The sequence below is a fragment of the Heterodontus francisci genome, chromosome 14 (genome assembly GCF_036365525.1).
Source record: "Heterodontus francisci isolate sHetFra1 chromosome 14, sHetFra1.hap1, whole genome shotgun sequence".
Taxonomy (NCBI): Eukaryota; Metazoa; Chordata; class Chondrichthyes; order Heterodontiformes; family Heterodontidae; genus Heterodontus; species Heterodontus francisci.
In genome coordinates this window covers 35,107,981-35,124,917 of record NC_090384.1, presented here as the reverse complement: position 1 = coordinate 35,124,917, position 16,937 = coordinate 35,107,981, and the positions used below count along the sequence as shown (strand labels likewise).

At 46.7% G+C, this 16,937-nt stretch overlaps 1 protein-coding gene across 4 annotated transcripts in view; it reads right to left on the bottom strand.

The window, feature by feature from the left end:
- Window positions 1-16,937, bottom strand: part of b4galnt4a (beta-1,4-N-acetyl-galactosaminyl transferase 4a) — a 973,366-nt gene that overhangs the window by 157,195 nt on the left and 799,234 nt on the right. For all 4 annotated transcript variants that reach the window (XR_010976333.1, XM_068045982.1, XM_068045983.1 and 1 more), the window contains exon 10: window positions 11,154-11,294. Coding sequence is in view for 3 of the 4 variants with exons in the window: in XM_068045982.1 (XP_067902083.1) it covers window positions 11,154-11,294 (141 nt within the window). In the remaining variant the exon portion in view is untranslated. The remainder of the gene's footprint in view (window positions 1-11,153; window positions 11,295-16,937) is intronic.

Sequence of the window (16,937 nt, the reverse complement as noted above, 5' to 3'; positions counted from 1 at the left end):
ACAGAATAAACTGTCACTTAGAAAGGCACGGATTAATCAGGGATAGTCAACATGGATTTGTTAAGGGAAGGTCATGTCTTACTAACTTAGTTGAGTTTTTTGAGGAAGTAACAAGAAGGATTGATGAGGGTAGTGCAGTGGATGTTGTCTACATGAATTTTAGTAAGGCATTTGACAAGGTCCTGTATGGCAGACTGGTCAGTAAAATGAAAGCCCATGGATACAGGGGAATGTGGCAGGTTGGACCCAAAATTGGCTCAGTGACAGGAAGCAAAGGGTCGTGGTAGATGGATGTTTTTGCAAATGGAAAGCAGTTTCCAGTGGCGTTCCACAGGGCTCAATGTTGAGACACTTGCTGTTTGTGGTTTATGTTAATGATTTGGACTTGACTGTGGGAGGCATGATTGGGAAATTTGCTGATGACACAAAAATTGGCCGTGTAGTTGATAGTGAAGAGGATAGCGTAGACTCCTGAATGATATCAATGGTTTGGTTGAGTGGGCAGAAAAGTGGCAAATGGAATTCAATCTAGACAAGTGTGAGGTAATGCATTTGGGGAGGGCAAGCACAATAAATGGGAGGATATTGAGAAGGAAAGAAGAAGTGAGAGACCTTGGAGTGCATGTCCACAGGTCCCTGAAGGTGGCAGGACAGGTGGATAGAGTGGTAGAGAAGACATATGGAATGCTTTCCTTTATTGGCCAAGGTACAGAATACAAAAGCAGGGATGTAATGCTGGAACTGCATAAAACGCTGGTTAGGCCGCAGCTGGAGTATTGCGTACAGTTCTGATCACCACATTACAGAAAGAACATAATTGCTCTGGAGAGAGTATAGAGGAGATTTACAGGAATGTTGCCTGGGCTTGAAAGTTGCAGCCAAGAGGAAAGATTGGATCGGCTAGGGTTGTTTTCCTTAGAACAGAGGAGGCTGAGGGGTGACTTAATTGAGGTGTACAAAATTATGAGGGACGTAGATAGAGTAGACAGGAAGGACCTGTTTCCCCTAATGGAGAGGTCAATTACCAGGGGGCACAGATTTAAGGTGATGGGTAGAAGATTAGAGGCGACATGAGGAAAAACATTTGCACCCAGAGGGTGGTGGGTATCGGGAATTCACTCCCAGGAATGGTGGTGGAGGCAGAAACCCTCAACTTATTTAAAAGGTACCTGGACATGCAACTGAAATACTGTAACCTGCAAGACTACGGACCAGGTGCTGGAAGGTGGGATTAGATTTGGCGGCTAGATTTTTCGGCCTGCGTAGACACGATGGGCTGAAGGACCTCCTTCTGTGCTGTAATTTTTCTATGGAACCTCACTGTATACCTTCCTCCAGTTCAAATAACAACTGTTCACCACTGCTCTCTGTTTCCTGTCATTCAGCCAACTTCGTATCCATGCTGCGACGGTCCCTTTTATTCCATGGCCTTTGACTTTGCTGACAAGCTTGCAATGTAGCACTTTATCAAATGCCTTTTGGAGGTCCATGTATACCACATCAACCATATTACCCTTATCAATGCTCTTTGTTACCGCTCTGCTATTTCAGATTTCCAGCAGCAACAGTATTTTGCTTTTGAATCAAAGTTTCTAACCTTTGATATGTGAGTATGAGATTCCCCAGTATCTAAACTGCTGCTTGACTGGAATGTAATGATACTTGTACCCTCAGGTGTCATCAACTAGCCATCTGTTCCCAATAGTGCCTGTGATTGTGCATAACGATCCCAACTTTGTTCAGTAATTTACACTCCAAATTATTATGGTAAACATGTTGGATTGTTGCTGAGAAAAATGCTTAATTGTATATTATGGAAAAGATATAAATAACAGGTAAAGACAAAGTACAAGTAGCTATAATCAGTATTGAGCATTTCCAAGGCCAGAGGTTAACAGTGTGGAAGTTTTTTTTATTTGTTTGTGGGATGTGTGTGTCACTGGCTAGGACAGCATTTATTGCCCATCCCTAATTGCCCTTGAGAAGCTGGTGGTGAGCTGCCTTCTTGAACCCCTGCAGACCTTGGGGTGTAGGTACAGCAACAATGCTGTTAGGAAGGGAGTTCCAGGATTTTGACCCACGGACGGTGAAGGAATGGTGATGTAGTTCTAAGTCAAGGTAGTGTGTGGCTTGGAGGGGAACTTGCAGGTAGTATTCCCATTCATCTGCTGTTGTCCTTCTAGGTGGTGGAGATTAAGGGTTTGGAAGATGCTGTTGAAGGAGCCTTGATGAGTTGCTGCAGTGCACCTTGTACAGGTTACACACTGCTGCAACTGTGCATCGGTTGTGGAGGGAGTGAATGTTGAAATATAGAAACATAGAAACACAGAAAACAGGAGCAGGAGTAGGCCATTCGGCCCTGTGAGCCTGCATCGCCATTCAATACAATCATGCCTGATCATCCAAACTCAGTACTCTGTTCCCACTTTCTCCCTGTATCCCATGATTCTTTTAGCCCCAAGAACTATACCTAACTCCTTCTTGAATATATTTAGTAATTTTGCCTCAAGTGCTTTCTGTGGTAGAGAATGCCACATGTTCACCACTCTCTGGGTGAAGAAATCCCTCCTCATCTCAGTCCTAAATGGCTTACCCCTTATCCTTAGATTGTGACCTCTGGTCCTGGACTTCCCCGCCATCAGGAACATCCTTCCTGCATCTAGTCTGTCCAGTCCTGTTAGAATTTTGTAGCTTTGTATGAGATCCCCTCTCATTCTTCTAAACTCTAGCCAATACAAGCCTAATCGACCCAATCTCTCTTCATACGTCAGTCATGCCATCCCAGGAATCAGTCTGGAGAAACTTCACTGCACTCCCTCCATTGCAAGAACATCCTTCCTCAGATAAGGCGACCAAAACTGCACACAATACTCCAGATGTGGTCTCACCAAGGCCTTGTATAATTGCAGCAAGACATCCTTGCTCCTATACTCGAATACTCTCGCTATGAAGGCCAACATACCATTTGCCTTCTTAACTGCCTGCTACACCTGCATGCTTACTTTCAGCGACTGGTGCACAAGGACACCCAGGTCTCGCTGCACCTCCCCCTTTCCCAATCTATCGCCGTTCAGATAATAATCTGCCTTTCTGTTTTTGCCACCAAAGTGGATAACCTCACATTTATCCACATTATACTGCATCTGTTATGTATTTGCCCACTCACTCAACCTGTCCAAATCATACTGGAGCTTCTCTGCATCCTCCTCACAGCTCACACTCCCACCCAGCTTTGTGTCATCTCCAAACTAGGATATATTCAATTAATTCCCTTATCTACATCATTAATATATAATATGAATAGCTGGGGTCCTAGCACTGACCCCTGCGGTACCCCACTACTCACTGCCTACCACTCGGAAAAAGAGCCGTTTATTCCTACTCTTTGTTTCCTGTCTGCCAACCAGTTCTCTATCCATGTCAGCACCTTACCCCCAATCCCATGTGCTATAATTTTGCACGCTAATCTCTTATGTAGGACCTTATCGAAAGCCTTCTGAAAGGCCAAATACACCACATCCACTGGTTCTCCCTTATCTATTCTACTAGTTACATCCTCAAAAAATTCCAGTAGATTTGTCAAGTATGATTTCCCTTTCGTAAATCCATGTTGACTTTGTCCAAACATGTCATTGCTTTCCAAGTTCTCTGCTATTACATCTTTTATTTATTTTTTAGAGATACAACACTGAAACAGACCCTTCGGCCCACCAAGTCTGTGCCGACCATCAACCACCCATTTATACTAATCCTACATTAATCCCATATTCCTACCACATCCCCACCTTCCCTCAATTTCCCTACCACCTACCTATACTAGGGGCAATTTATAATGGCCACTTTACCTATCAACCTGCAAGTCTTTGGATGTGGGAGGAAACCGGAGCACTGGGTGAAAACCCACACAGTCACAGGGAGAACTTGCAAACTCCGCACAGGCAGCACCCAGAATCAAACCCGGGTCACTGGAGCTGTGAGGTTGCGGTGCTAACCACTGCACCACTGTGCCGCCCACTGGACTCTAGCATCTTCCCCACTACTGATGTCAGGCTAATTGGTCTATAATTCCCTGTTTTCTCTCTGCCTCCTTTTTTAAATAGTGGGGTTATATTATCTACCCTACAATCCGTTGGAACTGTTCCAGAGTCTATAGAATTTTGACAAATGGCCAGCAACGCATCTACTATTTCAAGGGCCACTTCCTTAAGTACTCTGGGATGTAGATTAACAGGCCCTGGGAATTTATTGGTCTTCAATTCCATCAATTTCCCTAACGCAATTTCCCTACTAATACTGATTTCATACAGTTCCTCCTTCTCACTAGACACTATGTTCCCCAACATTTCTGGGAGGTAATTTGTGCCCTCCTTTGTGAAGACAGAACCAGAGTATGTATTTAATTGGTCTGCCAGTTCTTTGTTCCCCATTATAAATTTCCCCCGTTGCCAACTGTAAGGGACCCACATTTGTCTTCACTAATCTTTTTCTCTTCACATATTTTAGTCAGTTTTTATGTTCTCTGCAAGCTTACTCCCATACTTTATTTTCCCCTTCTTAATCAATCCCTTTGTCCTCCTTTGCTGAATTCTAAACTGCTCCCAATCCTCAGGTTTGCTGCTTGTTCTGGCCATTTTATATTTCTCCTCCTTGGATTTAATACTATCCCTAATTTCTTTTATAAGCCATGGTTGAGCCACCCTTCCTGTTTTATTTATGTGCCAGACAGGAATGAACAATTGTTGTAATTCATCCATGCGCTCTTTAAATGCTAGCCATTGCCTATCCACTGTCAACGCTTAAAGTAACGTTCCCCAATCTATCATAGCCAACTCATGCCTCATAACTTCATAAGGTATGTGGTGCCAATCAAGCGGGCTGCTCTGTCCTGGAGGGTGTTGAGCTTCTTGAGTGTTGTTGCAGCTGCACCCATCCAGGTAAGTGCAGATTATTCCATCACACTCCCGACTTGTGCCTTGTAGATAGTGGACAGGCATTGGGGAGACAGAAGGTGAGTTACTTGCCACAGAATTCCCAGCCTCTGCCCTGCTCTTGTAGCCACGGCATTAATATGGCTGGTCCAGTTTCTGGTCAATGGTAACCCCAGGATGTTGATAGTGGGGGATTCAGTGATGGTAATGCCATTGAATGCCACGGGGAGATGTTAGATTGTCTCTTGTTTGAAATGGTCATTGCCTGGCACTTGTGTGACGTGAATGATACTTGCCACTTATCAGCCCAAGCCTGGATGTTGTCCAGGTCTTGCTGCATATGGACATGGGCTGCTTCAGTATCTGAGGAGTTGCAGATGGTGCTGAATATTGTGCAATTATCAGCGAATATCCCCACTTCGGACTTTATGCAGGAGGGAAAGTCATTGATGAAGCAGCTGAAGATGGTTGGGCTGAGGACACTACCCTGAGAAACTCCTGCAGTGATGTCCTGGGACTGAGATGATTGACCTCCAACAACCACAGCCTTTGCGCTAGGTATGTGTCCAACCAGCGGTGAGTTTTCCCCGAGTCCCAGTCACTCCAGTTTTGCTAGGGCTCCTTGATGCCATACTCGGTCAAATGTTGCCTTGATGTCAAGGGCAGTCACTCTCACCTCACCTCTGGAGTTCAACTCTTTTGTCCATGTTTGGGCCAAGGCTGTAATGAGGTAAGGAGCTGAGTGGCCCTGGCAGAACCCAAACTGAGTGTCAGTGAGAAGGTTATTACTGAGCAAGTGCCACTTGATAGCACTGTTGATGACACCTTCCATCACTTTGCTGATGATCGAGAGTAGACTGACAGGGCGGTAATTGGCTGGGTTGGATTTGTCCTGCTTTTTGTGTACAGGACATACCTGGGCAATTTTCCACATTGCCGGATAGATGCCAGTTGTAGCTGTACTGGAACAGCTTGGCTAGGGGCGCAGCTAGTTCTGGAGCACAAGTCTTCAGTATTATTGCCAGAATGTTGTTGGGGCCCATAGCTTTTGCAGTATCCATTGCTTTCAACTGTTTCTTGGTATCACGTGGAGTGAATCAGATTGGCTGAAGCCTGGCATCTGTGATGCTGGGGACCTCAGGAGGAGGCCGAGATGGATCATCCACTTGGCATTTCTGGCTGAAGATGGATGCAAGTACTTCAGCCTTGGCTTTTGCAGTGATGTGCTCGGCTCCCCCATTGTTCAGGATGGGGATATTTGTGCAGCCTCCTCCTGCTGTCAGTTGTTTAATTGTCCATCACCGTTCATGACTGGATGTGGCAGGACTTCAGAGCTTAGATCCAATCCATTCATTGTGGGATCGCTTCGCCCTCTCTATTGCAGGCTTCTTCCGCTGTTAAGCATGCAAGTAGTCCTGTGTTGTAGCTTCACCTGGCTGATCCTCATTTTTAGGTGTGCCTGGTGCTGCTCCTGGCATGCTCTCCTGCACTCTTCATCAAACCAGGATTGATCCTCCGGCTTGATGGTAATGGTAGAGTGGGGGATATGCCGGGCCATGAGGTTACAGATTGTGGTTGAATACAATTCTGCTGCTGCTGATGGTGCACAGCGCCTCATGGATGCCCAGTTTTGATTTGCTAGATCTGTTCGAAATCCATCCCATTTAGCACGGTGGTAGTGCCGTACAACACAATGGTGGGTACCCTCAGTGTGAAGACAGGACTTGGTCTCCACAAGGATTCTGTGGTGGTCACTCCTAGCAATACTGTCAAGGACAGATGCATCTGCAACAGGTAGATTGGTGAGGACGAGGTCAAGTAGGTTTTTCCTTCTTGTTGGTTCCCTCACCACTTGCTGCAGACCCTGTCTAGCAGCCCTGTCCTTTAGGACTCGGCCAGCTCGGTCAGTAGTGGTGCTACCGAGCCACTCTTGGTGATGGACATTGAAGCCAGAGTACATTTTATGCCCTTGCTATCCTCAGTGTGTCTTCCAATTGGTGTTCAACATGGAGAAGCACTTATTCATCAGCCGATGGGGGGTGGTAGGTGGTAATCAGCAGGAGGTTTCCTTGCCTATGTTTGATTGGTGCCATGGGACTTCATGGGATCCGGAGTCAATGTTGAGGATTCCCAGGGCAACTCCCTCCTGACTGTATACCATTATGCCGCCAACTCTGGTGTTTACGTCCTGCTGGTGGGACAGGACATACCCGGGGATGGTGATGGCGGTGTCTGGGACATTGTCTGTAAGATATGATTCTGTGAATAAGACTATGTCTGGCTGCTGCTTGACTAGTCTGTGGAACAGCTCTCCCAACTTTGACGCAAGCGCCCAGATGTTAGTGAGGAGGACTTCACAGGGTCGACAGGGCTGGGTTAGCCATTGGCGTTTCCAGTGCCTAGGTCAATGCCAGGTAGTCCATCCGGTTTCATTCCTGATACTGAGTGAAACTCTCTCTCCCCTGTCTGAGGAATGCTTTTCCAGGATAACCACAGAAACATACTTTTTACTAAAAACAGATTGCAAAGAGTGCCAGGAGGGGCACAGAGATCATGGTGAGGACACCACGGCACAGTAAAGTATCCTACGTCTTCTTCCATCTCCTTTCATTGAGTCACAATATGCACAGTGCATGGACCCACTGGGTCGATTCTATGCACTTCGAATCTGATGGACCGTCGGGACCATAGGTGTGTGGGTAATCTGACCCTGTGTGTAGCAGCTATTCTGAGTGAATTTTCCAGGGGCCAGCCAATGAAAAGGACACATCTGGGTTTGCCATCCAATTAGGAAAAGCAGGCAGGAGCAGTAGTCTGGAGCCTGAATAAGGACGCAGTATTTAAAAGGACATAGGCAGCAAGCACAGTGGTGGAAGATGGATGACAGAAGAGGAAGGATAGCTCCATGATTTTCAGACATGACTATTGAAGTGATGCTGGATTCTGTGAGGACATGGAAGCACATTCTCTTTTCCAGAGAATGGCAGGAGAACGCCAGTCAGCCTAATGAAACAGGCTTGGCTGGAGGTTGTGGAGGAGGCGAGCAGCCGGAGTGTGGTGCAGAGGACGTGGATCCAGCACAGGAAACACTTCAATGACCTCTTGAGGTCTGGCAAGGTGAGTGACGTGCAAGTGTCATTTGGCAACCATCAATCTCCCATCTCAGTAGCCTTCTCCAGCACACATATCCTTTGAAGCTCTCTCTTTGAAACACACCTAAGAATGTCATCCCAGACAGCACATTAATTCTATATCTCCATAGGCAACAACGACACTCTTCCTTAGTTACTTAACCTAGCGCTCCCCATCCCATAGTGAGCCCTCTCAAATGTTAAGTCTGAAGCAAAGACTGTCCTCATAATTGTCCTCATTCTGTTTCTTTCTTCATTGAAGAAGAAAGCATACACTCCTGGGAGAGGTGCAGAAGTGGGAGTGGAGTGGCATCCTTGGCCACACTGATGCCAATGGAGGAGGATGCACTGGAAATTGGCAGGATGACATTACTGCATGTTGTCGCTGATGGAGAGATGGGAGTACTGCAGCAGGTGGGTGAAAACATTAAATATGACACATGCAGCTGGCTCATGTGGAGCCCTAGTCAACAGCGAAATGCAAGGGCTTCATATCTCTGTCAGCTATGATGATTGCCTTTTATGTCCTGCAGGGGCATCGCAGGAGGCACAGCAAGATATGAAAGAGGAGGCAGTGTAGTCCGTCGAGGCGAAGCCTGTAGCCCTCTGGGCTTAACTGGCCATATCCGTTTCAAATTTGATAGAAGGCATCTGTGACTAAGTTAATACATTTGTGGGCTGATGATTGTGAAGCTCGTCAGATGTCCATGGCTGAACCCTGAAATGAGCCGGACGAATAGAAGTTCAAAGCAATGGACACCTTCATCACCATAGGCAATAGGTGGCCAACTGCTCCGAATGGCATTAGGCAAAAGCCCTAGAAAAATTGAAGTCAGTGGGAGAGTCAGGGTGAAAACACTCCACTGGTTGGAGTCATAGCTGGCTCAAAGAAAGATGGTTGTGGTTGTTGGAGGCCAATCATCTAAGCCCCAGGCCATCACAGCAGGAGTTCCTCAGGGTAGTGTCCTAGGCCCAATCATCTCCCGCTGATTTATCAATGACCTTCCCTCCAACAGAAGGCCTGAAGTGGGGATGTTCACTGCTGATTGCACTGTGTTCAGTACCATCTGCAACTCCTCAGATACTGAAGCAGTCCATGCTTGCATGCAACGAGACGTGGACAATATTCAAGCCTGGCAAAGTTGGGCTGATAAGTGGCAAGTGACATCAGGCCACACAAGTACCAGGCAATGACCATCTCAAACAAGAGAGAATCTAACCATCTCCCCTTGACGTTCAACGGCATTACCACTGCTGAAACTCCCACCATCAATTTCCTAGGAAATTGACCAGAAACCTAACTGGACAAGCCATATAAAAACAATGGTGACAAGAACAGGTCAGAGGCTGGGAATTCTGCAGCGAGTAACTCACCTCCTGATTCACCAAAGCCTGTCCACCATCAACAAAGCATCATGATGGAATACTCCCCAGTTGCCTGGATGAGTGCTACTCCAACAACACTCAAGAAGCTTGACACTATCCTGGAGAAAGCAGCCCACTTCATTGGCACCTGAACCACCACCTTCAACATTCACTCCCTTCACCACCGATGCACAGAGACAACAGTGTGTACCATCTACAAGATGCACTGCAGCAGCTCGCCAAGCCTCTTCGACAGCACCTTCCAAATCCGTGACCTCTACCACCTAGAAGGACAAGGGTAGAAGACGCATTGGAACACCACCACCTGCAAGTTCCCTTCCACGTCACACAACATCCTTACTTGGAACTATATCACCTTTCCTTCTATGTCGCTGGGTTAAAAACATAGAACTCCCTTCCTAACAGCACTATGGGTGTATCTACCCCACAGGGACAGTAGTGGTTCAAGAAGGCGGCTCACCACCACCTTTTCAAGGTCAATTAGGGATGGGCAACAAATACTGGAAATACTGGCCTTGCCAGAGATGGTCACATCTCATGAAGAAATTTTTTAAAGTTATCCTCCATGAGGGCGTAAATGTCAGCCACCACCTGACCAACAACCACAGCCTTTGAGGAAGCAGACCCATGACCTGTACATTCTGTGCACAGGGTAGAGCCCTTCTTCTGGGTGTAACCCATTGGCCATCCCCTCTGCTGTGTCCAGATGCTATTCCTTGTGTTGAATACTACAGCTGCTGGTCCTGCAGAGCTTGCTGCTCCTGTTGGTGTGGATGCTGAGCTGCACAGCTGAAACGCTGTGCCTTTAAGACTCTGTTTAAAAACAGTGTGCCTTTAAGATTCTGTTTTTAAACAGTGTGCCTTTAAGACTGAGCATAATGTGCCAGCAGCTGCACCTGTTCCCTAGGCAACAGCAGGAGACGTGCTGTGTTGTAACTTTTGACTGTGTGTCAAAACCAGCTTCAACCAGTTTGAACTAGAGAGTGAGACACACCAGAGAAGCATGCTTACCTTGAAGGAAGAGACAGTACATTGCTCCTACTCGGTCGCAACACTCTCCAAATGGCCTCAACGCATTGAAACTAAGTCCCTCTCACTACAAAATCTCCAAAATAACTGCTTCAAGGAGTTGCTCCAGTGAGCGCTTGCCTTGCACAGTGGCTGGCCAAGTTACTGCCAGTTTTCCCTTTATAGTGCTGCAATGATGGCAGCTTGATGTGTCAATGCCCTCCTGCCGTGCACTCGTCCTGTTGCTGACACGGGCGTGAAATCCGTGTGGCATTGGGAAAGAGCAATTGTACCCATAAAATGGCTCTTCATTGGCATTTCAATTGCCACAATAGGCTGCGCATTTCACCCATGGGGGTTTCCAACCACACTGTCAACCCGCCCTGGAAACACTGGAGGGCAAAGGGAAGACGTCAGGTTACTGACCTGACATCTATTTCCACGACTTTGCCAGCCACTCTGACACCAATCTCACCTTCAAGTGCCTGGTAAAATTTCACCCACTGTTCTGAAGTAATCTGATATTGAGACATGGTAATCATTTGAGTCATTTTAAACAGTGTATTTAATCAGCAGAGAGAAGTTTTACTTATCAACAACTAGTCCTGAAAATCAACCAAAAACACACACCCAGAAGTATATGTGGATTCTGAACTGTATTTTGTTACACTGAGAGAGTGATAATCTGAACAGAACTCACTCAGGAAGAATGTGTCCCTGGGATCTGGTTTGAGCATGTCTGCCGCATGCAGCTCTCTGCGTATCATCTTGTGACCTCCTGCATGACTTGCAAGGGTTTGTGGGATATGATCAACGCTGTTCATCTTCAGTGATGATTCTTCTATGATTAAAAAATAAATTTTTGCACTCAGTACTCAGAATTGGAAACAAAATTTATAAAGTGGGATTAAGGACGCAGAAAGCAGGTTATATGCAACTAGAGAACTCAAGACATTCAGACATGTTCTATTACATGCCCCGTGTAGGTTTGTCCATCACACAAACAAATATTCTGGGCTTATTTCTGTCCTTTGAGTGCCTGCCGCACAAAAAGAACAGGTCAGAGGTGCTTGCTGTCATTCTTGGATCTCTGCTTTCCACATTAGGTTCTGATTGGTTTATAAATCCCTCCCCTCTTCTTTATTTCTAAGTGCAGTGATGATGAGGTATAGTTCCATCGGCCCCAGCATTTCTTCATTACCTTGCCCAAGTGGCCGTACATCATAGTGAGTTTGGAAAGTGAGCATTCACAAACTATACCATTGTGGGAGGACCAATAACAACACCTGATCCTACTGTTACTCAAAGTGAACTTTAGAGTCACTGGATAGGTTTCAGGTGAGAGAATCTTGACTGATATTTTGGCCCTCATACTTACCAAGCGGCTGGCGGTTGGTTGGGGGGGACCAGCAGAGGGAGGTTATGGACAAGAAATGGCAAGGCATATTTAAAATGTTTTCTCCAGGTACCCCACACAACAGTCAACATGATTGACAGAACACAGAGGAGGAGCACGTATGCCTAGTGGCAGGAGTGGTGTGGGGGGGAGAGATCCTGGTGCAGGGTAGAATGTGTTCAAAGAGGTTGAGATGGTGGTTGGAGAGACAAAGTGGGCTACAGCGTGGCTGGGGGTGGGTGTTGAGATGGCTATCGCGGGTGGTAGAACATGGTGAGGGGGCACTGTGCAAATGGTGATCTGGGGGAGGAGCGAGATTCTCAGGTCGGGGTTTAGGGGGGGACATCAGTAATCTTGGGAGCCCGAGATCATGGAGGTGGGGGTTGAACAGATTGTTGGAGTTGGAGGGGTTGGTAGTGGAGGGAGAGTGGGCAGTTTACAGGGTAGCTAGTTGGACCTGGAGGAAGCACTCCTGCTCCTTCTGGCTCACAAGCAGTGCTGTAAAGGCTCTTACCTTATGAATCCCATGCACCCTTCTTGCCTCTTACCTGCTGGATTTCCCAAGGCCAGGGAAACACAGCCAACATTTGTTAAATATAGAAAGCATGTTAAAGTGGAGGCACGCAGCCTCCTTAAAAGCTTTTTCTGATGAACTTGCACCTGAGAGCGAATTATTCACCTGCCCTCTCCCCCACCCCCATCCTGTCTCTGTTAAATTAGAAGTGGGCTGGTTCAAGGCGGGTTGGGTTCTCGTTTGAAGTTTTAAAAATTTTAACTTTTCAGCTGATCCAAACCTACTTGACTTTGTAGCCCATAGACTATGTACAGTAACTCCTACGAACTGAAATCAGCCATCTCAGCATAGAATAGAGACTGAACATGGGATTTTGGGGTCTTTATGGCTGAGTACCACACCACACAGTGCATTTTTATGTAGCCCACTATCGAGGGTGTCTGACTGGCCTATAGTGATGTCAAAAGACAGGGAACAACAGAACAAACCCACCAGGACTTTTACAGACTGACAAAATTTTTAACAGATACAATGATAGATGGCATTTGCAATTTTATCTTTCAGCACTACTGAGACAGGGAAATATTACTTTTTGCTGGAGTTAGATATCGAACTGTGTTGGAATGTCAGCCGGGCTATAGTCTGAGCTGCAGTCTGCGAGATGCAGTGTTTGAGATTACATCCCTGGTTTGGACAGCGGTTAACTAACATCTGAAGCAGAAACATTTCTGGAGTAGTTCCAATCAGGCCTCCACACATGTTTTCCCTGAATTCCCTGATTATCGGTGCTGAAGCCATTATTCAAGTCGAGTGTAATGTTATAAAGTAATGATAAAAATAAAACACAATAGAATACATGGTTTAAACTGTACATCTGTACTTAAAACATACAGAAAAACAAACATACGAATTAAAAGCAGGAATAGGCCACTCGGCCCCTCAAGCCTGCTCCGCCATTCATTAAGATCATGGCTGATCTGATTGTAACCACAACTCCACATTCCTGCCTACCCCCAATAACCTTTCACCTCCTTGCTTATCAAGAATCTATCTACCTCCGCCTTAAAAATATTCAAAGACTCTGCTTCCACTGCCTTTTGAGGAAGGGAATTCCAAAGACCCATGACCCTCTGAAAGAACAAATTTCTCCTCACTCTGTCTGAAATGGGCAAACCCTTATTTTTAAACAGTGACTCCTAGTTCTAGATTCTCCCACAAGAGGAAACATCCTTTTCACATCCACCCTGTCAAGACCCCTCAGAAGCCTATATGTTTCAATCAAGTCACCTCTTACTCTTCTAAACTCTAGCATTCACAAGCCTAGCCTGTCGAACCTTTCCTCATAAGGAAACCTTACTAACAACATCCTGGGGGTTACCATTGAACAGAAACTGAACTGGAGTAGCCATATAAATACCGTGGCTACAAGAGCAGGTCAGAGGGTGAGAATCCTGCAGCGAGTAACTCACCTCCTGACTCCCCAAAGCCTGTCCACCATCTACAAGGCACAAGTCAGGAGTGTGATGGAATACTCTCCCCTGCCTGGATGGGTGCAGCTCCAACAGCACTCAAGAAGCTCGACACGATCCAGGACAAAGCAGCCTGCTTGATTGGCACCCGATCCACAAATATTCACTCCCTCCACCACCGATGCACAGCGGCAGCAGTGTGTACCATAATCAAGATGCACTGGAGCAATGCACCAAGTCTCCTTAGACAGCACCTTCCAAACCAGTGACCTCTACCACCTAGAAGGACAAGGGCAGCAGTTTCATGGGAACACCACCACCTGCATGTTCCCCTCCAAGCCACACACCATCCTGACTTGGAACTATATCGCCGTTCCTTCACTGTCGTTGGGTCAAAATCCTGCAGCTTCCTTCCTAACAGCATTGTAGGTGTACCTACCCCACATGGACTGCAGCGGTTCAAGAAAGCAGCTCACCACCACCTTCTCAAGGGCAATTAGGATGGGCAATAAATGCTGGCCTCACCAGCGATGCCCACATCCCAGGAACAAATTTTTTAAAACTACCCATTCCAGGTATTAGTCTAGTAAACCTTCTCTGTACTGCATCCAATGCACTTACATCCTTCCTTAAATAAGGAGACCAATACTGTACACAATATTCCAGATATGGTCTCACCAATGCCCTGTAAAGCTGAAGCATATCCTCCCTACTTTCAATTCAATTCCCCTTGCGATAAACAATAACATTCTATTAGCTTTCCTACTTACTTGCTGTACCTGCATACCAACCTTTTGCGATTCATGCCCTAGGACACCCAGATCCCTCTGCATCTCAGAGCTCTGCAATCTCTCACCATTTAGACTATATGCTTCTTTTTAATCTTCCTGCCAAAATGGACAATTTTACATTTTCCCACATTATACTCGATTTGCCAGATCTTTGCCCACTCACAACCTATCTATATCCCTTTGTAGCCTCCTTATGTCCTCTTTACAACTTACTTTCCTACCTATCTTTGTGTCATCAGCAAATTTAGCAACCATACCTTCATCCCTTCATCCAAGTCATTTATATAAATTGTAATAAGTTGAAGCTCCAGCACTGATCTCTGTGGCACACCACTCGTTACATCTTGCCAACCCAAAAATGACCCATTTATGCCTCATCTCCATTTCCTGTAAGCTAGCCAATCTTCTATACATGCCAAAATGTTATCCCCTACACAATAAGCTTTTATTTTCCTCAATAACCTTTGATGTGGCACCTTATCAAACGCCTTCTGGAAATCTAAGTACAGTACATCCAGTTCCCCTTTATCCACAGCACATGTTACTTCTTCAAAGAACTCCAATAAATCGGTTAAACATGATTTCCCTTTCACAAAACCATGTTGAGTCTGCCTGATCACCTTGTATTTTGCTAAGTGCCCTGCTATAACGTCTTTAATAATAGCTTCTAACATTCTTAACATGATTTAAAACAATATGTGGAATCAGAAAATCCAAAAATAAAATGCTTGCTTTCCTAAGTCTAAATTTACAGTGATAATATATGATTAAAAACATCTACTAATCTTCTTGGGAACAAAAACACGAATTTGAAGAGATATCCCCAATTTACACAAGGGAGTGAAAGATAATGACACTACACAATTAGTGTGAGCCACTCAGCTCAGTGTAACTGATAAGTGAATTATAATTGTGGTGAATGATTAACAGAGACACAGAGCTGAATTTTATGGGCCCCCCTGAGAAGGGATCAGACGCAGGGGGGCCCTTAGAATTGCGAAGGGAGATGAGGTGGTGGGGGGGGGGGGGGGGGGGGGTGTGGTTGGAGGGCCTGTTGGCTCCCCGTCACAATGCAATTTTGTCGGGGCAGGATAGGTCGACGACGGTCTTCCAGCCCAGAGACCAACTGAAGTCCTTAAGAGGCCTATTAACAGCCAATTAAGTACCACTTCACCACCACCAGCAACCCCCCTCCCCCCACCTCACAGCTGGCATTAAGCCAGCAGTGGGGGGTGGAGGGTTGGCCTCCGCCACATGGGGAGGTCGCCCAGTAAAGGGAGGCAACCTCCCTGCGAGTTTGGAGGCAGGCCTCCTCTGTGGGCAATCTGTGGCCCACAGCGGGCCCCCGCCAGCAAACAAAACACCTTCCTGGACCCCACTCCCCATGTACTAAACGCCCATCCTCCTACCCTCTCGCCATGGCCTTCTGGACTGGTCCCGGCGACCTCGCCTCAGTTACCTGAGGACTGGGGCTCCAATGCTGTGTCTGGGTCCAAGGCCTCTACAGTATGGGTGGTGGCCACTGCTCCCAGAGGTGCTGCTGATACTATTGAGCTGCCGGCCCTTTGATTGGCCGGCAGCAGTTGGAGGCGGGATTCCCGTCTTTAAAGTGACGGGGATCCTGGCGCCCGGCTATTAATTGGCCTGGTGCTGTAGAATCGCGCAGGGTGGGGGGGCGGGGGGGGGCTCCGGCTGGCCGTGGCGGGATTCTGCCTGCCTTTTCGTCCCGGCGCCGGGAGCCCCACAATTGGCACAAAATTCAGTCCACGGTGTTAAATTCCAGAAGGCCAGATGGTGAAGGACAGAAATGAGCCAAACTTTACACAATTTTATGAGCATTTATTTACAGAAATACACATTACAATTATACACCTCCTATCCAAGAACCACGGTTTCAGTCTGTTCCTATTTTTTTTTTAAGAGATACAGCATTGAAACAGGCCCTTCGGCCCACCGAGTCTGTGCCGACCATCAACCACCCACTTATACTAATCCTACACTAATCCCATATTCCTATCACATCCCCACCTGTCCCTATATATTTCCCTACCACCGACCTATACTAGGGGCAATTTATAATGGCCAATTAACCTATCAACCTGCAAGTCTTTGGCATGTGGGAGGAAACCAGAGCACCCGGAGGAAACCCACGCAGACACAGGGAGAACTTGCAAACTCCGCACAGGCAGTACCCAGAATCGAACCCGGGTCCCTGGAGCTGTGAGGCTGCGGTGCTAACCACTGCGCCACTGTGCCGCCCTTTTGTGAGGCACAACTGCATCTCAGTTAATGTCCACCACCTGCATACAATTAA